Source organism: Coloeus monedula (genome assembly GCF_965178545.1).
Source record: "Coloeus monedula genome assembly, chromosome: 14".
NCBI classification, from domain to species: Eukaryota; Metazoa; Chordata; class Aves; order Passeriformes; family Corvidae; genus Coloeus; species Coloeus monedula.
This window is the reverse complement of record NC_138794.1, coordinates 13,584,922-13,608,676: the sequence shown is the minus strand read 5'-3', so window position 1 is coordinate 13,608,676 and position 23,755 is coordinate 13,584,922. Positions and strand designations below refer to the sequence as shown.

General features: G+C 39.0%; 1 protein-coding gene across 1 annotated transcript; it reads right to left on the bottom strand.

Annotated features, from left to right (window-relative positions):
• Positions 1–916: 916 nt before the first annotated feature.
• Positions 917–22,692, bottom strand: TEX9 (testis expressed 9; the record flags this gene model as incomplete). The annotated part of the gene is made up of 12 exons (XM_082291102.1): positions 917–1,242; positions 2,891–3,025; positions 3,518–3,652; positions 7,463–7,636; positions 9,942–10,024; positions 13,791–13,969; positions 15,454–15,539; positions 16,473–16,521; positions 20,304–20,374; positions 21,550–21,613; positions 22,445–22,530; positions 22,648–22,692. 12 exons carry the CDS (start codon positions 22,690–22,692, stop codon positions 1,165–1,167), a joined length of 1,185 nt encoding a protein of 394 aa, XP_082147228.1. The 3' UTR covers positions 917–1,164.
• Positions 22,693–23,755: the final 1,063 nt, after the last annotated feature.

Here is a 23,755-nt window from a genome sequence, read left to right as displayed (position 1 = left end):
AGCAGAAACCTAAGCTCGCGTGTGTATTCCAGTCTGGACTAAAGGATTCTCCTAACGCACTGCTTCTGGGAAGATGTGGCTGTCCTGACATTACACTACTACAGTCCTCATCCAAATGTAGTGTCTTATCTCCATGAGGTAGGTCTGAGGTACTTCACTGGCAGGTTCTAAGCAGAGATGTTGTTCCATTCTGAGGTCAGAACCACTGTTTATACCTTTCTTTCAGTGCATAAACTGACTAATTTTTATCCCGTGTTCTTTTTCACTTACTCTGAGGCAGGACTCCGTTGCGATAGCTGAGGTCTGGCAGAAGTTCCTGCAAGCAGCACAGGCTTGTATTGCTCCTGTTCATTAATGTATGCACGACAGGCTCAGCTCATCTACCCTGAATCTGTTTTCTAGTTATTGATTACAATGTAGAGCACCTGTGAATGTGGAGTCATCACTCCTGCCTGTATCCCAAAGCAGCAGCTGATGGCCAGGGAAAGGTTTAATATTTTCACCTTGACTGAAGGAACACTTTTACACAATACAGCTCTATGGGACTGTGGAGGCAAGTCTCATGTATAGTTATGCCAGCCAGGGGCTAAGATGTAATGGCTAAAACAAGTTATGGTCGTTTCTATAAAAGAGCTGTTGGTGCTTAAATTAGATGCCAGACCAGCTAGCTTTGAGGGGAGATCTGTTACACAGAACAGACAAGGCCAATTTTCCAACCATGTGTTTTAAAAAGGACATGACATTTTCTTCTCAACTGGATCACTGGTTAATTTATTTCTGTTGCAACAAGGAATTTTCTGAGACTAAATCCTGACTTCCTTAGACTGAATATTACCATAGGTAAGGTACAGTTTTAAATGCTAAAACAGAGCAAACTGATAACCAAGTTCACTTGTTGGAATATTCTTTGCATGGTCTGAGCTTCTCTGCTCCTTACAGAATGGGCAGTTTGGCCTGGCAATGAAGTAGAAATTTGTATTTCATATGACATTACAACACAAGCTATCAGGCTTACAAAAGTTAAACAATTTAAACATAAGTAAAATCAACAAAATCAATTCAGTGGGATATACAGTTATTAACTATTAACAAGGACTCATATACAATCTCAAAATAATGTACTGTCTGACTCCTCTTTCGAACAGGAGTTGTTATTTAATGGGATCAATAATTTCCCCATTCAAGAGCTTTCATGAATTCCTCTTCGGTAAAAGAAAGCATCTTGGCAGCTTCAATGTGCATCTGGAAAAAAAAAAAAAGAGCAGAAGGTAAAATAGTGTGAATGACCAATACAAAATCCTGGATAACTGGGATATTTTATGTGTTTTAATGAAGCACAGAAATTCCTGAAAATCTGACAACTCTTGTCACTTCTGAAGAACACATGTAAGAAAACTGGTCCACGTTCTTTCAAGCTGATCAATATACAATTTAACATTAAAGCTATTACAAAGCAAATCATCCTACTCCTGATATTTAATGTCTTCAGGGAATTTTTTCCCTCTATCATTCTTCAGGCTCTGTCTGCTCTGTGCATCTGAACCTGCCACACAAATACTACACAAATAGCCTAAATAAGGTTTTTCTAATTCATTCAACAAAAGGCCTGTTTGAAGCAGACTTGAAGTCCTTCCACTGATTGTGAGTATCGATCACATGTGAGCTTCAGCTGCCCTTCCCCAGCACCTTTGGCCAGAAGCTGCAAGGCACAGGGTTAGCCCCAGTCTCATCCACGTTCCTCCAGTCACAGTCTCTTCAGAAAGGACAATTCACAGCATCCTTCATCTGTGAGTAACACTTTTTGTAAGAAAAGTTAAGTGGCTTTCTTTCCTATCTGCAGTTCTGATACAGCATTTGTAATTGTTTAAAAATGTATTTAATGCAGTTTGTGACACTTGTCTGAGACCATGGGTTTGGTTCCCAGTTAGAACAGAACAGAAATGCTGCTCTGTGACACCCATTTCAGTGAATTCACGTTCCAGAGGACAATGAGCTACCTCATCTATAAGAACATATTTTGAGTGAATGCTGTGTAGCTTTAATTCTCAAAATAAACTTGCAGAGCTAGAAGGGCCAGCCAAAGGCTGAGCTAGTACTGCTGCTGTTAGATGAGTCCCCAGGATCTACTCTGCATCCTGTTACTGCCAGAAAAATTCTCTTGCACTGGAAATGCACAAGCAGCCCTGGTTCCTTTTATTCCATGTACCTGTCCTCCTTTGCCCTGTGTTGGGGAAGTATTCCAGATTCAAGGGTGTAGTTTCATATTGCAATTCCCAGTTCTTAGGATAAATGTGTGTATTTCGCTCCCTGAAGTTGCCACTTCATACAGAACTATTCTTCCTCTAGGGGCTCAACAGCTTCGGAAGTGTTTACTAAATGTCTGGTGATCACTGAGTACTCAAAGAGTAAATAAAATGTTCTACTTTCTTATCTCTAAGGCTGGCCTTTCTTAAAAGGGGTTCTGTTTAACAAGCCACCATACATTGCTTGCTTTAGCTGTCTTACAGCTTTGGTTTGAGAGTGTAAGAAATGCACTGACTCCATCACAAAATGAATTCCATGAGATTCAGCAGAGTAAGAAATTGGAGGTGACCCAGTCTGTTAAGGTCCTGTCCAGACAGCTATGCAGCCCATAGCTCTCCATGTCTCATGCAGCCTCAGAATGAAAACTGATAGAAATGGCTGCACACATCCCAAGTTTTTAAGTGAAAGCTGTGATGGAACTAGTAAGTGGAAAATTGTTCAATTTGGGCAACATCTCTTAGTATACTTTCCTCTCATTTTAATTTCCTTCCATGTAAACTCACAGTTTTCAATATTACTTTATTGGACAACAGACACATTTAGCTAGAGGTTGTTAACTGAACTACACCCATACACTGCTTCTTACCTTTTGTCTCTTCAAAATATCAATTAACTTTAACTGCTTTTTAAAACCTGTAATTAGCTCTCCTTTTTGTTTCTGCAGTTTCTTGTTTTCTGATTTTAAGTCTTCAATCGTTTTGAGTTCTTGGTTAACTACATCCTACCAAGGGAAGAAAAAGAGAAATGTATTAATTATGAAAGTGGTGCTTTAATCAATGAAACCTGGCATTACATAAGAAAATGACAAACAGTAGCCACACATGACACTTCTGAAAAGAAATGGGATTAATCAAAATACTCCCACATCAAAGCTTAAAAAAGAAAAGAAAATCTTGGCAGTAAGAGCTGTGGTTTGCCTTTGTATGTATTAGGTATGTATGTGTACTTCTCTCTCTTTCTAAATATGTCTCATTTTCACACAAATGAGAAAAATCAGAAAGGCTTTAACTTCATTCTGTACATTTCCTCCTCCTGCAGAGGTTGCAGTAGTGTCAGCTAAGATAACTTATTGGGCCTTTTGTGATTTGTTCCAAGTTAATTTTGGGGCTGCCTATAAGAGATATGATGCTTCCAAAGCCCATCAAGCTTTTTGTCTCATTCTAGCATTACTGAGTGATTACAGACTGGAATTTCTTTTCCTAAGCCACAGTACCTTGTTGCTTTGCTTCAGTTTATTAAGCTCCACTTTATACTTCTCCACTTCTTCCAAGGCCCTGTTTAAACGAACCTCTGTTGCACTCTGAGTGGCTGCAGCCTGCTTTTGGGCACGCTTTAGATTCTCCAATTCCTATTTAAGAAAGGACAAACCCAATAAAAACATCATGATATTAATGGTGTTTTAATGAATCCTGTATCAACAACACACTTACAAAAAGGCTCACCCTTGAAAGCTGAAGTCTGTGAACTTCTTTGGCCTGCAGATAGAATCTGTCTCAAAGACAATTCTACTGTTAAAACATCCCCTTCTCCTTTGAAATCTTGAAAAAAGATCTTTCTCATCTTTATTTTTTTTTAAGCTTCTCTTGGAATAATTGTAAGACCACAGGACTGACTGAAAAACCTTGTATGATCAGTCAGAAAAAGAGAAAAAAAATCACTGTGTCCACTCTGGGGCAGATTTTGGAATGGTGGCTCATGTTCCCAGCTGCTTCTTCCCACCTGTTCCTTTCACCTCTTTGCCCCAGAGATTACTACATGCAATTACCACCAAGAAGTTAAAGCAGCCTACTGAAGATGGCTGAGGGTAGTAACTATTTCATCTGGCAGAAAATAGTTCATCAAGTGTTATGGCACCAATCAAAACAGTTGTCTCTTGACTCTGCTGACAGTATTTCATAGTGCTGTAAGTGGGGAAATGAGAGAAAGAGACCAAGTTGAGGAACAGAATGAGACTAAAGATCAGGGAATACAGATAACAGACAAAGTAAAAGAAATAAACAATTCTGGCAGAAAGAGCACATCCTGTGTTTTATGAAAAAGAAATAACACTTTTTCTTTAAACTATCAAACTTATAGTAATGGGCACAGAAAGCTTCTTTTAATCAACTCAGGGTAGAGAGGGGGCTTCCTGATAATGAGGCAGCCCTCAGACTGCCTCATTTCTGAGTAATTCTTCTATTTTCTCAATTCTACACCTGCTCTGTGGTGGTTACTTAAGACTTCCACATCATTTATCCAAGAAATACATAATAATTGACCTCTTTGTCTTGTATCAAGATGATGGAGCTGTGAATTAAGTCAACTGAATCTTTTGTGCTATGTATTTTATTCTGCATTAATATGAAAAGCTTTGGAATATAGTCTTTCAAGCATTAAATGACCAAAAAAAAAATAGTCTATATGCAATGCAAATTACTTATCCACTAATCAGATCATTTAATGAAAGAATTCTAAGAATTCTTTTAGGGATTTTTGTCATTTACTGTCACACGTAACACCTTATCAAGGACTTTTCTGCAAGTCATCCAGTGAAGGTATCTTGTTAAATATAGTCAACTCCAAGTTTTTAATCTTAAAAATGCCTGAAATAAGTGTCTTATTTTGTAACTAGGCAAGGTTTCTGCCTAAATCAAAGCTGGATTAGTTTTCTCACATAATGTTTCTCTAAGAGGGGAGAGAATGAACTACTTAGTTTTAAATTTGTATCCCATTTCACTTGCTGGATTTTCCCCACTGTTCTGACATGGCTGGGGCACATCATGGGACATCAGCAGGGGCTGTGATGGCCTATGAGTAACCCTCACCAGGCCGTCCGTCCTCCCAGCAGCAGTGCAGGCAGCACTGCTATCTTTAGGAAGTTCTCCAACACCTCCCCAAAAAACAGTTGACAGAGAACATGTACTTAACATCAAGCCTTTCTTCAAGGCAAGTGATAAACCCCTGCACAAAGGCCTAAAAAGAGTAAGAGAACAACTTTGGTGTTCCCCTGACTGCTATCTAATGTTAGAGCTGAGCTGAACACACAAAGGAAGGAATGCTCTTGTAGACCAGTGGTGAAAAAGAGATGGGAGAGGTGATAGCATTTATTAGATCAACTAGATAGAAAAAAATTTGAATGCTGGAAAGAAATGGATGGAAGTTTCTGGGAGCATCAGAATTCAGCTGCTGCCTTAGGTGAGTGCTGCAGTAGAAATGTTTACAGAGACCAAACACCAAAAAAATGAGATGTAAAAATAACAAAGTAGTTACCATGTTTCAGGTCAATTGTGAAAAGCAGGTGAGAATCTTTGCTTAGGCACATACAAAAAGTACCTGGGGCATTAATGAAATTACAAAAACTTGATCATCTAGGGAGTATGGGGACGTATGTATCACAATGTAGGTCTACTATCATCTACATTGCAACAACAGAAAAAGCAATAAAAGCCCCAAAATCAGAGGTTACATTTGTGCTCTCTCAGCTATACAGAAAACTTTCTTTAGACCGCAAGTAAGACTTGTGAGAGTTTAGCAGCACAGTAGCACCATTTCAAGCCTGTGTTCACAGGAAATTGTATTAAATGTCTAGAATTGAACTACACTACATTAATTAAGTAGGGTTGAATAATACTTCATATCTAAAAAATAGAGCAGTTTTCAGACTCCTAAGTCCACAAGAGATAAAAGCAGTTACTGCAAAATTATTTTTACATGCATGGTCTTTGCAGTTAGATAATTTATTATAGCAGAAAAAAATATGTAAAATAACTTCTGAATTAAAGAACCTTTCATTACATCCATTTGCTTTTTTTGCTGTCTTAGTATTTTAAAGAATTACCACTATTTTTCATGATCATGACTGATGGGTAACTTTGGTGAATTCTAGAAAACACAACCTATGAGGAATAATTGAAGCAACTGAGGATGGTAAATCCAAAGCAAAGACCACTGAGGGAAGTGACCATATTCTGGATATGGTACCAGTACACTGGAAGTGAATAAACTTTTCATCCCATTTCCTAAATACTTTGTGACTGTGTGCAAGGAAATGGTTGAAATTGCCATTCCAGAAGGCTTTAAGTACAGGTTAAACAATCTTATGTCCAGGATGGTTTGAATATAATTTGTTCTGTCTTGCTTTAAGATAAGGGACTAAATGACTGTAAATCTCTAGGCCCTATTTGCTGTGAGCTGATGAGTAGGATAAATACTGGTACTGAATATTTTTTCTGACAGAATCACAATCAGTGTAAGGGAACTTAAAACCTCCAAGTATCTGCACAGAAAGAACACAAAGACCATGTTAGTGTTAAAATGCCAGAACTAAGGAACAGTAAGATACAAGCATACCCACACAAATCCATAATATGATTTAATGGAAGTATGAGACTTTGATGGGCTGAGTTGAGTTCTATTTCCCCCAAATTTTTAACTGAAACATTCTCCTGGTTCTATTACATGTACTACACAACATTATGTGTATTACGTGGTTTTGAAGTCAACCCCTCTAGCTCTGAGGAATTAAAGAAAAATATGTGCTGCCCTTAAGATTAAGTTCCAAACAAACAAAGCTGTGTATGCAGCCATCTGCTGTGCCAGGCACGGGCACCACTGTGCGTGTGTGGGACAGCAGCAGCCACGCTCACTTGGCCTCAGCCACTCTGGAGTGCCTGCTTGTCCAACAGTCCATTTGCAACAACAAAGACATCCCTTCCTTTACCTGCAGAAGATACTATTATAAGCTGCAGGTGCTTTTTAAGAAAATGTTCATTAGGTTCTACAGCTTACAATAGAACTTACAGAAGCAATTTTTAAAAAATTATAATTAAAACCCGAAAAATGGAATTTCCTTGCACTTTTCAGGATTCCTTTTTATATTTGACAGCAGTTTCTGAAAAGGTAGTTTTGTCTCTTGTGGGTCTTTTACACAGGAATTTAATTTTAAAACAAATATATGACGGTAGAAGCAGAAGACGAGCAGTTAGCAAAATATATTATTTCTTCCTTTTAAAAAAAATTATTAGGCCATTTAAAAATACAATTTATAAAGCTATTAACAGACATTGAGATGCTAATCAGGTCATTGGATACAGCTCTTACGAACCCATCAGGGAACAGAGGGTAATTTGATGTGGGTTTTTCCTTTATTTGAGATAAATGAGACTAATATCTACAATACCTTTTCTAGTGCAGTGACCTCTTGTTGTAACCCTTCATTTTTTCTGTTTGCTTCTTGTGACAACATTTTGTACTTCTCAGTCTGAGACTGCTGCAGGCTGATTGTTCGTCGCAGTCTTGTGTTTTCTTCTTCAGTATCTTTAAGCCGAGTTTCTAAATTCTGATTTTCATCATCCTGTATGGCAGAAATTAGCAAAAAAACCCAGCTAAATTATTGCAAGGAAGCAGAAGGGTAATGCAGTAATAATGTCTTGTAAATAAAAGGTAGTAAGAATATATGTGCTGTAGATCTAGAAATAGCAACAAGTAAGACTAAGGAAACAAAACACTGTTGTACCAAGCTAATACTTTAAAAACCAGTAACACTTGCCTCATTTAATTTTCTGCAGTCTTTTACTTGAAAGTGTCTTGTAGCACTATGTAAAACATTTCTCATAGGCCCAAAGGTTTTGCAAATAATCAAAATGTTATAGAATAATATGAATAACAGTGGCACATAGGTATTTTGTGGCAATTTCATGAGAATAGCTAAATGCACACATTAGGAAAAATTATGGGAAAAGGAAGAGAATGTAATTACTGATAAACCAATCCATTATGTTTTAGGATATTATCTGGTTTTGACTTAAAAGCAAGCTAATGATCCAGGCTACATCAAGTATTCAAATTTAAGATTCTCTTAACATGAAGTGAATCCCGTATTAGATTCATGACCTACTGGCAATTACATCCCACATTAAGCATTATAATTCAAGGCATTTTTCTTTTATAACCTTTCAAACTTTATAAGTGAATACTAATTTAGATTATTTCAGAGACACATTATGCCCTGCTTTTCTTTAAGAAAAAGAAACCAGGCACGTACAGAAATGGAACTTACGTGAAAAAAGTCTCTCTCTGCTGTTCTCTCAGCCCCTTGGAATACAAGCTTCCCACCTGGGAAATCTGTGCTTTATCCTAAGCTTCTCATGACTTCATGCACCTCAGAAACTCCCACCTCTTTATATTTAAACAGATTTACTGCTTCCTTACAACAACTGGACTGTGAATTGGAACCAAACTCAGAATCTATCTCAAGGCTTTGTCAAAATGAAATTTTTGGGACCTTCTATGTAATAAAGTTATTTTCACACCAGAGAAACTAGAACCCAAAATGATACATTTACATACAAAGTGCTAAGGGAGCAGGACAAGAATAAGTACAAGGTTGTCTGTCATCTGCTACAGTAACTGAATTCCGTAGTGGTTTTGGCATGGAATGATGAAGTTCAATACCTACTGACAAAATTATACTTGATTTGAAAATGAAGATGTCTTTAAAATCTAATGTAACAACTTTCTTCTGATCACAGCATAAAAGTATTGAAATGCAGAAGCACCTGTGTTGATAAAAATAAAGTACAGATATAAAATATCAAAATCTAATTACTTCTGAAGATTTTCTTCATGTACTTATCTCAAAAAACTCATTTAATATCATCCTGCTCCTTAACGCTAAATTAAAAGCTTGTAAGAAAACATATAGGTGTTTTGCCATATGTTCTTAATGTCATAATCACATTTGGGCCTGGGGAATAGGTGGAAAAAAACATTCTGAAGTTAAGAGACCACAACTAAAAATAATCCAGTTATGTAAAATGGAAAGTTTGTTCAAAAACCTTGCTTGATTACAAATACATGAATAAGAAGTGATCTCTCTGGCAGACAGATACAAACTACTTAAGGTTTTACAGCTCAAGAGCTGTTTGAGCATCACTTTAAAATATATTGCCAGACAGTGCAGATCATAAAACTCACTTGTACATTCTAACTGTGAAATATCAGTGTAGCTTCACAATGCCTTAAGTTCAGTCTAATCTGCCCAAATATGTAATTTCAAATATTGTCCTCTGCATCAACTGTACTCTTGAGAACAGAGACTCATCTCTGTTTTGATTACAATACTCCACTTAAAATGGAAGCTCTTTCCACACTTGATCCACTGAATACACCAAAAGCACCCAACTGTATTTTTCAAGCTTTTGTATTTCTCAAGCTGTTCTATTTCTCATTCTACCCTAAACATCCACCTCATCCCAGCAGCTGGCTCTGGGCACCACTCTCTCTCTCTCTGCATACCACACTCTGCATTTCACTGCTACTGTTTCTTCCTTCTTTTTCTCAGGCTCTGCTCTCCTTCCCAGCAGTGATGGTTTAGGACTTCGCAGCACCATACTGGCCCTACAGCTGGGGCATATCTTCATTCCCAGTGGTTCTTTCTGGCCCCAAATTATTTTCCATTAAGTGCCTTTTGCAAGCTTTTAGCCCAAGATCACATACAGAAATTACCACCCCTGACCCTAAATTCATAGGGTATTTAAAAAAAAATAGAACTTTTAACTCTTAATACTTGAAAAGGAAAGGTTGAGAGAATTCTGTTTTGTGTTTATTTGTTAAAGAGGAACCTATTCCATTTCTATGTTAAAAAATTCATCTCTTACCTTTTTTCTGCATTCAAACACTACACTTGCCAGGTCTTCCTGTGTCACACGTAACTTTGCCTTAAGAAATCTGATTTGGGCTTCTGTGAACATAAAAAGTTACATTTAATATATTTATACAAGTACTCATTATTCAATGCAGAAAAGAACCAAAACTGATGCAAGAACTCACTTTCATCTTGTATTTAAAAACACAATACATGGTTTATAATTATTGAAGAGAAATAGACAAAACCTCAGATTTCTAAAAAGGTGTTGCGGGTTTCTCACTTTTAGGCAGAGCTTTGTACAGATTTTTTTCTTTTAATGACTGAACTTGACATCTTTAAAAGACTCATAATTCTCAAAATTGAAACTTGCATCGTACCATGCTGTACATGACAGCACTTACTGAGTTTGAAGTCAACAAAACTATATTGTAGGGCATGCCTACCTTGCAATCCAGCTGGAGCTGCAACTTCTGTAGTTACAACCAAAGTAATTTTAAACTCTGCACAACAAGGAACTCGATGTAGACTGCAAACCCCTCTTAACAGGTAAATATCCCTCCCACACAGTAGTCTATGCTTTTTTAAAGTACACTGCTAACATTCTTCAACTAATAGTTTAAAATTAAATCCATTTAATCAGATGGTTTTTTCAAATGAAATACTTTCTTGCTCCTGGACAGCTAAGAAATGGACTGGCATGATGAAACAAGCTGTATTTGAACAGTCTGTTCTCATACTTCCTATTCCCCGGATCATTCACAAGGAACTTCCACAGGCATAAAGCACGGAAACAGTCTGAGGATCAAGTGGACTAACACAGGAATAACCATTATTCACAGTAGCTACAAGGGGAAAAGAATAAAGTGGAGGAGGAATATCTGGATCTAAGAGTGGAGAAATGGATGGGTACATGTGTTCATTTGCTGTAACAGGAATTAATTTACTTTCCCTCACCTTACCTCATCAATTGCAGCTTAAGCTCTAACTCTGCAGAGGCCAGTAGTAAGTACAATTTAGGAAAACACCATGAAAAAATACGATACAGACTGACTTTTATTCCTCCCATTGTATCCTTGCTAGCTTCTGGTAACTAGTGGCTATCAAGATGGAGACTATAATGAAGCCTTCATGTTCCCACAATCTCCTTTCACGTACTTCTATACAATTGTTTGATTTACTTCATAAAACATACTGTAGTTTGGCATTTACCATATCCTTTGGCAATGAGCTGGCTAATTTAATTATGCATTATGTGAAACACTTAGTATAGCTCCCTTTAAATCCAATTTAATGTGGCATTTACTAGTGTTTGCACTAGAGAAAGACAGCTTTCCCTTTACCATTACTGTTTTCGTTACAGATCTTTCATATTGCCTTTAATTGTTTTGTTTTCAAACTAAAGATTCAAATTCAAGCTGTTCTACACTTCTAATTGCACTGTACACTCTGAACTGTATCTTTGCTAGTTCTACATCCTGGATTTGAGATGGGGTGTGCAGAACTCTGTGCCATTCTCAAGATGGGGTAGCATCAATTATATAATAGCATAATGGTAACAGTAAAATATTGTTTTCTGTTATCTTCTGAAGGACTTCTAAAACTTAATTTGCCTTTTCCACTGTGAACAGGCAATAAGTTTATGCTTTTGGAGATTGTTTAGTTATCACTAATTAAGGTAAATCCACTCAGTAGTAGGTGTAACTGGAGCTGTGTAGTAGGTGGGATTGGATAGCTATGTTTTCTGTCAGTGTTACTCAGCACTCTTTAATACAGAATACAAACTTGTACTCCATCACCTCACTCAGTACCACGAGATTCTTTTGCAATACTTCAGCATCAGTTTTAACTACCCTAAAATCATTGTTTCACAGACAAATTTCTTTACCAGCTCTCAATGTAAGCTCCATGACAGATTCCTCTAGGGCTATACCACTACCTGTAAAAACTGGTTCTTTTTCACCATTTTGTTTCCTCTTTTACTCAGCTATTAGTCCACAGAAAACTTCTGTCTTATCCAGCTGTGTGTCATTAAGAGCACTTCGTAGTAAAACTTGTGAAAATTCAAGGGTACAACTAGAACCAGATCGCTCTTGGGAGGTGCCTATAATCCAGATAATTTGAATTCTGACAAGGGGTAAAGATAATTAAACAATTAGCTTCCTAACTGGTCAATTTTAATCACCTGATGAGGCTGATAAGGGGGAGTATCACTTCATAGGATGGTCTTAGGTTATAAAGTAACCAATGATTTAGGGACTGGTAAAGAAGAAAAGGACATCTGAGAGACTCTGATACCCTACAAAAAAGAACCGCTGTCTTGAATTCTTGAGATAAGCTGAAGATTAACATGAAGTGCAACAATTCAGATAGTTATTCATATGTGTTTTATCATTAGATCAAAATAGACTTTCATGTTTCAGCCTTCTTTATGTCTGTGTGCTTCTATCATTGCTGGTTACTGCAGACTTGAATTATAACCCACAAAAACAGTCCCAGACTAAAATGATGTCTGAGCTACTCTGTTGGCAGAAAAATGGCTGCACTGTGCTAACCTGTGATCATGAAATACAGGGAACCCAGTTCTAGGAGGAGTGCTGCAAGAAACTCAGGGAAAGGACAGTGCTATGAAATCTTATCAGCACGTTGGCCTAAATAGCTGGGCACAGGCACACAGGCCTAAGGAATCCATTATGGATTATCCCTCTCTGTAACAGGGCCTGGTTAATACCTGTGTCTGCTTCCTTGTGAACACTCTAACTGTTCGAGGAGTCTGGCACTGCTGGAATGCTCTGTAATAGCTTATTCATCACATTAAGGAGGCATTCAGAGTGTTCTAAACAGTCAATATCAAATTCAAAATGCAAAAATTAATCCAGAGGTTTTTTATTTAATCATTAAAGTTACAGAAACAATCCTCAATACTCCAATACATACCCTTGGTCCCTGATTACAAGGCACCAGCAATAACTCTTCTTGAGTTGCCTTGAATTAATTTGGTCTAAGTTTCCAATGCAAGGCAAAACGATTGTTTTTTGGTTCAGGAAGAAAACGATAAAAGAGTTATCTGAGGGTATGGTTAGGGAGACTTGGTAACAGAAGATATGCACAGAATTATATGAGGTTAGAAACCAAGCTACCTCTGTGTTGGCATGCTTGTTGACATCAAGCTGTTAGATTAAAAGGAGAGGGCTCGGGCACTTCATGCTACTGCAGTGAGTCTCTGACTTCATGCTCACTTTAGCATTGTAAGGAACTACACAAACTCACTTTTATCACACCGGAGCCACAAAGACAGATGTGCGTCATGCCTTTAGCCTTGCTGGCAAATGCTGCAATCCCTCCCTGCTCTGTTTCTAGGACAGACATTAACACACCATTGGGAGTGGGAAAATATCTGGAGGATTTGAATTCAAGCACTGTAGCTGAAACATTACCTAGTTTCAGCCACTTGCTAAGATCCACAGCACTGGTCTGAGGAAAGGCTTTTGCCTCTAAAGGCAGAGTCTGTGCAGAGACTGAAGCTCATCTTTTTGGAAATACAAGCTTAGCATCATGTACTTCTGTTTCCCCAGTGAAACGAATCAAATGTTATGCATTTATTCAACATACATAATCATCCAAACACCCCCCTACAAAGGTGAAAAGGAAGATAATAATTCACTTTTCCACATAATCATTCATATGTGACCTGATCTTCCTCTAGGACTATGTAAAGAGGAAAAACCTTCTTTCCCTTTAAGTTAAGGGCTTTAGAATTTCTGTAATTTTTACAGAAACTCATTTTGTCTCTCCCCAGGAAAACCCATTTCTAACAGTCACGAAGCAAGAATAAAGGTACTAACCATGGAAGGAAACTTACCCATTCCCATTTCATTTCCAACCCTTGGAATAATATCATCATCTTGACAGTCTGGTAAGACTCCTTTCTTTAGTTTTTCTTCAACTTTGCTTATTGTTTTTGTTAAAGAAAAACCTATGCAGTCTTCCAGTACTGCAACACCATCGGCACTTTGTACTTCCATGTTTCTTATTTTTGAACTAAAAAATGAAAAATCTAGATTTTAAATTTATAATACATTATATTTTTTTTGTATTGGCTATTTTTAAGAGTGTAAAGTTATTTACATAGTGCAATTTCATTACCTGCATTCATATGAAAGATGTATCAATGGCAATTTCTCATTTTCTTTCTGTAAGATACCTTTACCATATTCTACATAAATAATTATAGGATTCTTACATACTGTAATGTAGAAGACACAGAAACCACTACCATTTTCAACTGAGAAGATTCTGGCACGGTCTTCTCGTCTCAACAAATCTGTAACTAAATCAGAGTAAAGCAAAGAAACAGAGGAATGTTCTGTTGGCTCTGACTACTATCCTCTGTTTTAATTTCTGCTCTTTCCACCCCCCACCACATAATCTTGTAGAACTCTGTTGCCCCTGGATGTACTCCTACCCTACCACAATTTCTGCATCATTATGCTCAGCCTAGGAAACTTCACTGATCCTAGAGGTTGCATATCAATATTTTCATAAAACCAGAACACAGGGTAACACATCACCTACACAGGGTATCTCCTCTGCTTTCTCCTATAGAAAGGTAATCTTAGTTCTCACAGGATCTGAAGCTCCTAACTTCTTATTCCAACATATGCTCATTCCAGTGCAGCCTCCAAACTCCTTCTAGCTCCTAACTTTCTTCCACAAATTTGGGCTTGCCCCACAGGCTCTTCATCTGCACAATTTCACTTCTAAATCTCATGATGGGGGGTGCCAGCATGACAGCCTCCCCTGAACTGCCCAAAGGAGGTCTGAAGGGCCTCCAGGGATTTCCAACTCCTATAAGACAGTCTCGGCCTCTGTCAATTCCATGTCCTGCCACCTTGAAGACAATTTTCATCCTATTTTGGTATTATGCCATATCCCATGGGAGTTTTAATTTGCTCCCAGGATCTTATGGATTTTTTGACTCTTCTCTCTTTGTCCAGATCTCCATTTTTTGGTTTTACAACCTTGAATTTGCTACCTACAGAGCTGAAGCTTCTCAGCTTGGAGCCCCTGACAGCTGTGTTGTATTACTGAGCCTCTTGTCCTGTGAGCCCAAGATTCACTACAACAGAGGAGGCCCTTCAAGGCCTCATGTTTCCCAGCACCAATCTGATCACAAATCAGGCTGTAGCACCCAAGTGTGCTCTCCCGGGTTGCCTCAGGTGCTCTCTTTTTGCTCGTTGGACTTCCTGTCATTGAAGGAGTTTACAGAATTTAGCTGTCAGCCTTGAGAAGTGCTAAAGCAGAAAGCAACAGTTTCATTGGTGTATTATTAATCACATACGTTCACTGATAATTTTTGGTGCAAGCAAACAGAGATAGCCACATGGTGGAGCTGACTGAGGAGGACCAAAAGTTTGATACATTTATTTGTATAAATATAAAAGCATACATGTATAAAATAACTTGATAGACAAAAATAGCAACTACAAGATTTCATGACAAACCAAATGAGATGTTTGGTATACCTTGAAGTTGTTCTTTTTCCCTTACTTGCAGACCATGGTCTGTTCTGAGCTGTGGGCGCAGAAGGAAATTTCTTCTTGTTTTCTACCTAAAAGTTTTTTCAGAAATGAGTGGGGCATTATTATCACTGAAATACTTTTTTCTAGGGTTTTTTTATGGTTTTTTTTCCCTTCTTCATATATCCATACTCAAGGATAGTTTTCCAAGTATGCTTTTCAAACTTTCAAAATGTCGTCTCAGTTTTATTTGCACTCATCTTCAGCTTGCAACTTCTATGTCTCTATGCCCTAAATGTAGTATACCCAATAGTCATTGGCTTGTGAGAGTTTTTCCACACATACTCATAGTAAATCTATGCACAAGCAAGGCTCTGGGCTTTTATCAAAGTATTAATTACTGGACATCATTATACCTTCAAAAATATGGTATTTTATGAATTATTTTAATCTTATAATGTCCCCATTGAAGGACGACTTAATATTTCTGTTACTTTCACCCAAATATTCTTAAGAAATAAAAGGGTTTTCTACTGTATTCCGATAAATAACTGCAGATGGTATTTTAGAAGCTTCAGCTCACCTCATGAAAGCTTCAATACAGTTGTAGTTACAGACTATTGAGATTGTTCCTAATCTCATTTTTCCATTATATTTTCTAAATTCAGTTACTCTGACTGTTTATTATTACATCTAGAAGACACTACTACTGCCTTTAGTAGTATACAAGTGAGGGAGGGAAGAAAGCAAGAAATTAATTATATTCTAATATTTTGTACTTGGAATTCTTAATCTGATGTTCAAAACACAGTATTTCTCAGCTGAAGAGACAACAAAATACAAACATTAAGCATGATGTAAGTTCCCTTGACCACCAGTGGCAGTGAGGAGCCCTGGTAACATTGTCCCTGCATCACTTCCCTTTGTCTTGCCACCCACATAAGCCCCAGTGTAGCCTCAAAATCACTAGTTATTATATATTGAAATTATGCTAGAAAATAAATTAACCAGGATAGTTTTGGTACCTTGGCAAGTGAGTGTGTAAGAGATGAAACTGTGGGACAGAGTGGATCTCTGCATTAAAAAAAAAAAAAAATTAATTCACTGAACATCTATAATACTGTAAAAACACTTTGCAGTGAAAATACAACCCCCCCTCTCAGAATCAGGAGAATAACATTTTATATGTCTAGAATAAACAATATAGCTAAGGTAGGAACATACTGAGGTCAAGCATAAATTCAGTCTCATTCACTGTCTGCCCAGTCTACCTCATCTGCAACCCAAATCACCTGGTGAGTCTATGGTATCTAATACAACAGTACTTATGTACCAGAATCCTGATCTTGTCTCTTGGAATTCAGGCTACTGGCTTGTTAGATCAATGATTCCCTGTACCAGGGAGTACTCAGCCAGGAAGCAGAGAGTTACAGCTTCCCCAGGACAATCCAGTACCAAAAATTGCCAGCAGCTCACTGAGTAACACCTACCCGACACACAAACCCCTAAACTCATACAAACGAAGTGAAGATAAACCAGCATCCTCTACATCCTGTGAGCAGGTAGCTCCACCTGTCCTAGCAGGGTCAGACTGACTGTTGTCAGGTCAATTGACAGGGACTGTCAAAGGAATATGAGGTGGAGCAATTTATAAATAAAGCCTCACAGAATTTTCTCTGAAATAAGTATTATAAATATGGTATGCATTTTACAGACACGGAATAAAACCAGGAATAAAAAAAGCAGCTTTCTTATCTGCTTATTTGGCTGAAAACTGTGCTTCTTAGTAACTGAATTTCAGGTTAAATTATTATTTTTCAAGTCTATTGAAATTAAGTAGAAAGATTGAGCATGCTGTCTACTAGTCAGGTCAAATACCTTGTCAGATATAGATATATATATATATGTAGATAAATACATTAAATTTTGCTTTCAAAATGAGTTATGTGAATGTATATTATTGCAATGAAAGGCTATTTTTTAACTACCCTTTATAAATTTTTTACTTCAATTAAAATGCTGGCTTATAAACGATTTTGAATAAAATTTTAATTTCTGGCTCATCAAATCACCTAATTTTTTTGCCAGGCTGATTTGAGCAAATGTTTAGATCTTGCCTTTAAAAATTTCACAGACATTCATCAACAAGAATTATCTGCACAAAGCTCCATATTTTATTAATCCAAAAAAAAAAAAAAAAAAAAAAAAAAAAAAAAAAATCCCCAAAAACCAACCCCTCCCCCCCGAAAAAAAAAAAAACCTGGAGAAATCATCTGTGTGTAGCTGGCAACAGACTTCAAGAATAGGATGATTAGTTTTCCTCTATTTACCCTATTTTCCTCATGCTTCCTCCCTATTGGTTAGCTCTAGGAGCATGCAGAAGGTGAGGATTTGCTGCCACAGAAATAGCAGTTATGTTATTCTGAAAAAACCTGAAAATACAACATGCTCTATACTCAAGAAAACAAGTATGTTCTTTCCCCCAATAGACTAATTTTTTCATACTGTATCTGTTGTCTTAGGGTCGCCTCAAAAAATACAAAATAGAAAAAACCCAAACACGAACAAAGCAAAACAAAAAACCCAGCCTCACTGCATCTCTCAAATCCTCTAGCTTGTTTAACCCTAATGGTTTCTTTCCTGTTCCCCATCCCTGACACCCCATTTTGAAAGCCTGCTTTCCAGCTGTGTGGCTGTACGGTCGGTGAAATGACTGTGTAAATCCCACAGAGGCACCCAGACAAGCAGCCCGGGCTGTGTAAATCCCGCAGAAGCGCACAGATGAGCAGCCCGAGGCCGTGGCAGCCGGGGTCACGCACTGCTGCTCCCACTCCATCCCGATCCAGCCCTTTCCGCCGGCTGCTCCCCGCCCGGCCGGGCCCCAGCCCCAGCCCCCAGCCCGGGCCGTGGCTGCCCATGCGCGGCCCGGCCCAGCGCCCGCCGGGCGATGGCTGGAGAGGGAAAGTGTAAACAAAAGCTCATTGCAGTGCGCTCTCACCGGAGCTGCTGTGTTGCTACGTAAATCAAATTTCCCTGCAAAAAATATCCTGTAAGAATTCCAGAACAACTTCATTTAAAATACACGCTGACTTGGAGAGTGACTCAAGTATTTGTTGTCTTTTTTTTCTACTTCGCTTACTCATTTGTTTTTTCCTTTCAACCTGTCATTTTTTTCCCCTCGATACCACCTCTTTCTTTGCTTCAGTTCCTCCCTTTCTTTCCAGTTGCTTTAGTGTTCATTCTCCTTAAAGGAATCAATAGAAATTTCAAGGAGATATTTCAAAAATACCTCAAGTGCTTCCTTTAGATTTAAGGCCCATCTGCTTGCACACTTTAAAAAGAAAAGATTTTTTAATTAAATATTAAATGCTTGGAACTAATCTAATTGAATGGCCTCACTGTTCACTCATGGATAATCAGTGTGCCTAATTCCTAGCACACATTTCCAGTTTTTTTCACAACAGCATGCAATTTCCAATCTTCTCTCATGTAAATGTTTACCAGAACATTATGTTTACCAGACTGTGGTTGTTTTAAGGTGTTTTAATTTAAGTTCGTAATTGGTAGGCCAGTTGATACTCTGACATGCTAATTTCCCTTCTTGTTTCTTTTTTTAAATTCTTCCAACACTTTAATTTCTAATGTGTACCATCAAAGCTAGTAATTCCCTTTGTGGGGCTGAATCTTCCAATCACATTACTTAATAAAGCAGCCCTAAAACTCAACTCCAGTTTGAAGTTCTTAAAAATTCTCCGTCTAATGTTCAAAATCTATCTAACAGAACATAAAGTGAGATCCAGAATTTGTTTAAAGAGCATGATTATACTGATGGATAACACATTAAGTTTCTTGCCCATCACTCCCTCGGTTATGGCTTTAAAATAGGTCAGGAATAATTTTAATTGTAGTAACAAACTTTTGCTGGCAGTCAGGCTTCTATCATAGAAGCTGACTTGCTGTCACACCTTTTTGTGTACGAAAAACTCCTTTTACTTTCAGAAGAAATGTCTTTGCTTTTATTCTACACAAAAGTAACTATTTGATCATCTTTATCAGACTTTCATATACACTATTTGAAAAGTTTCCCAACTGCAGCTTAACATTTGAAGCATTTTGTAGTCTGTTCCTGTATCCTTCTTATCCCGATTAGTGGCATCATAAATTTAGGAACCTACAGATCAGATCCTTGATAAACTGTGTATTAATCTATCTTAAATTCACCCATTTCCCACACTACCAATATACAAACCCTTGAACAACTAAGAAATAATAATGCCCCTGAATGACTAAGAGAATACAGCCATGTCCCCACTCCTGAGCTGAGGGGTTTGAACACTCAGGTTGTGATCATACAGGCCAAAGGCATGCGGGCCCCAGCACTGTAATGGTATCCACATTCCAGAGGGTGGCAGCTCAATGTTTTCGGGTCTTAGGGTTTTGTGTTTGTATTCATCAGGCATTTCCTGTCCCAGGAACACTTAGGCCAAGTTAAATGTGAACCAGGATCTATTCCTTCACTTTGCCAGCTGAATTGTTAAAAACCATCCACTGCCAAGTGCCTACTGTTTGGTACTGCAGTGAAACCTGTTACCTTACCTTGCTCTTTTACAAGTAGTAAGTATCTTAGTATCTTAGATAGAACATTCCAGCAAAATTAAGCCTTCCTTGAAATAACAAGGAACAACACTTGCTTAGGATCACTTTTTTTTAAATAATAGGAAAAAATTTAAGACTCCACCAATGCAGTATGCAGCAAAGACAGATAAAACAGGAGCATGATTAGGACACAATTTAGGGTGTGCAGAATCAGTGTGAGGTTCCTCACCAATTAAGCACAGCAGTTGTAAAGCACATACCTTTGTCTGTCATCTTCAGGTGACTTACTCTGTACTGAAACTGGCTGGGATAGTATCTTCTGTTGGCCTTTCTTCATTAAGAAAAGAAAAAAATCTAGTTGATTTTGGGGGAATATAATCTATTAAAGATGAATTACCTATTTGTAAATCACAAATCACAGTAACTACAGTCTACTATGGAAAAGAATGGAAGCTATAGTCTACTGTGGAAAAGAACTTTTGAAACACAGGAAAAGATGTCTAAAAATAAAAATGCTGTTGCTATTTTGTTGTTAAATGTATATCTGTGCAATCTGGCAGTGCCATGTGGTATATTAAGTGTCCTAAGAATATTTCATCTTCTGCTATATTTAGAGAAGAAAAAACCAGTGGTTTTGTTGTTGCTGTTTTCTAAAGGAAAGAGACTAGATGCTATTTTGGCTGTTTCATCCGCTCCTGTACAAATGCCAAGCATTTAGGCTCAGCTTGTCACTGCTCAAGAGAAGAATATGTTTTCACAGGCCATAAAATTGAAGTTTCAACAGTAGGAGAAGTACATACAAGTACAGCTTTCCAGAATACTTAACTAATTTGCTTTTTAAGCCTTGTTTATTTGAATGAATGTACTTACAATGAATATTTCTAATATGCAGAACACCTTCTCCAAACGTTTTGGGTATAAACCATAACTTCCCCGTTCCCTTTTTATTCATTTTTCCAACTTTCATATAAAGTCTTGACTCTCTCTGGTACACAGCCACACCAATGTTAAACGATAATACTGATAATAAACAGGAACTTTTTCTGTTTTGAGAAAGTTTCCTTCTTATTAAGTTCATGTTACCTATTTATGTTGCTTATTCTTTGTATCTCTTTCAGCTTGAACAATGTAGATCCTATTTCACTAGGAGGTTACTGTAACAGTATCTGGTTTTCAGATACTAATTTTTAGTATTTAAGGCATAAAACCACCTACAGATACTTTTCTTAAGCAACTAAACAAGTTTTTTATCAGGTTTTATGTATGTATCTGCACAAATGCTGTAGGCAGCTGTGTGAATACCTACCTGATGAAATTATATAGAAACTATTTTTGAATGTGTTTTCAATAGAAGTTTACAACTTTGAAAAGAAATAAAGTAAAGCTTACCTTGCATTTGAAAGCAACATGCTTTTAGTAGTCATGGTCTAAATTTCTTTTGAAGCTCAGCCCTGTGTGCATGCGAATCCAGACTAAATTATGTAACAGTCTGCATAATCTACTCACCATTAGTTCTTCAGCCTGACGCACCAGTTTTTCTGTTTTGGCTTCTAATTCTGCATTCAGTCGCCTGAAAGAGTAAGAATGTTTGTCACTAAGTTTTTGAAAGATTTAAAAGGAATAAATATGAGCATGACAGTATTTTTGCCTGAACTAAGTGAAATTTTAATGATTTCTACAAAGGAATGCCGAAATACACTAAAGGGTATTAGCAAAGTTATGTTTCAACAATTTCCTGTGTTTCAGCCAAATCAGTAGTAATAAAACATATAGCCATTAAACAGCAAGGTTTAGACTATAATTGTGAGAGGTGAAGGATGTCTTTGGTTTTGGACATGCCATTTCTTAATACACATTGTATGTCTTTATTTCCTAAAGGTTTTCCGCATTTAACACAATCCTTCCCTTCAGTATACCCAGCAGCAGGGGTTGGGGAAGGACTCATGTATGACACTGCTTATCATGTAACTAAAGAGGTGTTGCTATATGGATGTACAGGTTACAGTAGTGTGGTGTTCCTGCATGTTCACACACAGCCCCTGGTGCTGTGACTGCCAGAGTTTGAGACGTAGCTCTCTGTACGCCCTCACCATTCACAGGGGCTGAGCACTAACAGGTAACAGGGCCAGAGCTTCCATGTAAAACCTTTACAGCTTTTAAGCTGTTTTTAACAGGCTTAAGCTTTTATATAGTCATAATTTAGAACTCAAGTCAGTGTTCGAAGTGCAGAAGAACCTCATGTCCGGGCCTAGAGCCTGCCTGGGGCGGCGGTGTCCAGCGGCGCTGGGCGCTGTGCCGCGGCCCCGGGCAGTGCCATCCGCCCTCTGCGGGACCCGAGCCGCGGCACCCGGGTACAGGGGACCGACTGTGCGCTGGTCCCAGCGGGGCAGGGCCTCCTTACTTGTACTGCTCCTCCTTGGCCAGCCATGCTCCGCTCAGCGCGCCGGGCCCCGCGAACGCCGGGGGGCTGCCGGCCACTCTCCGCACCTGCGGGGAGGATGCGATAGTGAGCGGGGCGGGCTGGGCACGGCGCCGCTGCCCCGAGTCCGAGCCCGAGCCCGAGCCCGAGTCCGAGCCCGAGCCCAGCCTGAGCTGCCGCCTTACCCCGGGGAAATCCCCACCCCGCCGGGCCGCGCCGACCGCCGACATTTTGTCCGCGCTGAAGCCGCTATGGCGTCGCCTTCTCCCGGGCAACCGGCGGCCGCCCTCCCCCGCTCCTTCCCTCCTTTCCCTCTCTCCTCCCTTCCCTCCGTATCAGGGTCCCAGCGACAGCCGCGGGGACAAGATCGTGCGCAGGGACCAGCTGGCACCCGGCATGGTGCTGGGCTGCCACGGATTCAGGTGAGGGGCAGGTGAAAAGGGCTGAGGGGCCATTACAATTGTTAGTGTAATAAATATTTATTACAGCCCTTCTGGACTTGCTGGACGTTGTCCTGCCAGCGTCCCCTCATTCCAGTGCATTAAACTCGTGTTTGCGGCATGACGGCAACTGTGCCACCCTCTCTATAGCTCTTCGGTGCTGTCATGCCTCTGCATTTCCTGTCCCCACTTTTCTGTGATTGTCGCCTGGTTTTAGTCTCGTCCTGCACCACTGGTTTGAATCCCTCCATTATTTTTGTCCCTCACCCCCACAGAGCTTGATTGTGCTACATTTCTCCTCCAATCACCCATGATCCTGTTTCCACTCTGGTCTGTCACAAAGTCTGAGAGACACAGAACAGGTCAGGTTGGAAGGGACCACAGTGGGGTCATCCCTGAGCGCGTGGCACAGGATTGAGTCCAGATGGTTCTGGAGTATCTGCAGTGAGGGAGACTCCACGCCCTCTGTGGGCAGCCTGTTCCAGTGCTCTCTCACTGCACAGCGGAGAAGTTCTTCCTCAGTTCAGCTGGAACTTTCTGTGTGTCAGTTTCTGCCCATTGCCTCGTGTCCCATTGCTCAGCACCACGAAGGAAGTTGCAGGTTACTTGCCCACTCATCTGCTCATTCACTCCCATGTCCTTTCCCAAGTTCCTAGCGGATTGTGCTGCTCCATGTGACAGCAGGCCAACTGTCCTGCACAAGATACCTATAGAGCAAGAATAACATAGTTCAATACTGAGTTACGTGGGCTGTATATGATTTTAATTAAGAGATTTGCACAAGGGAAATCAGAAGGGCTTAGCTGGCTGGAAATAAAAGGTCTGTGCTGAAGGATTTCTGCAGAAGTATTAC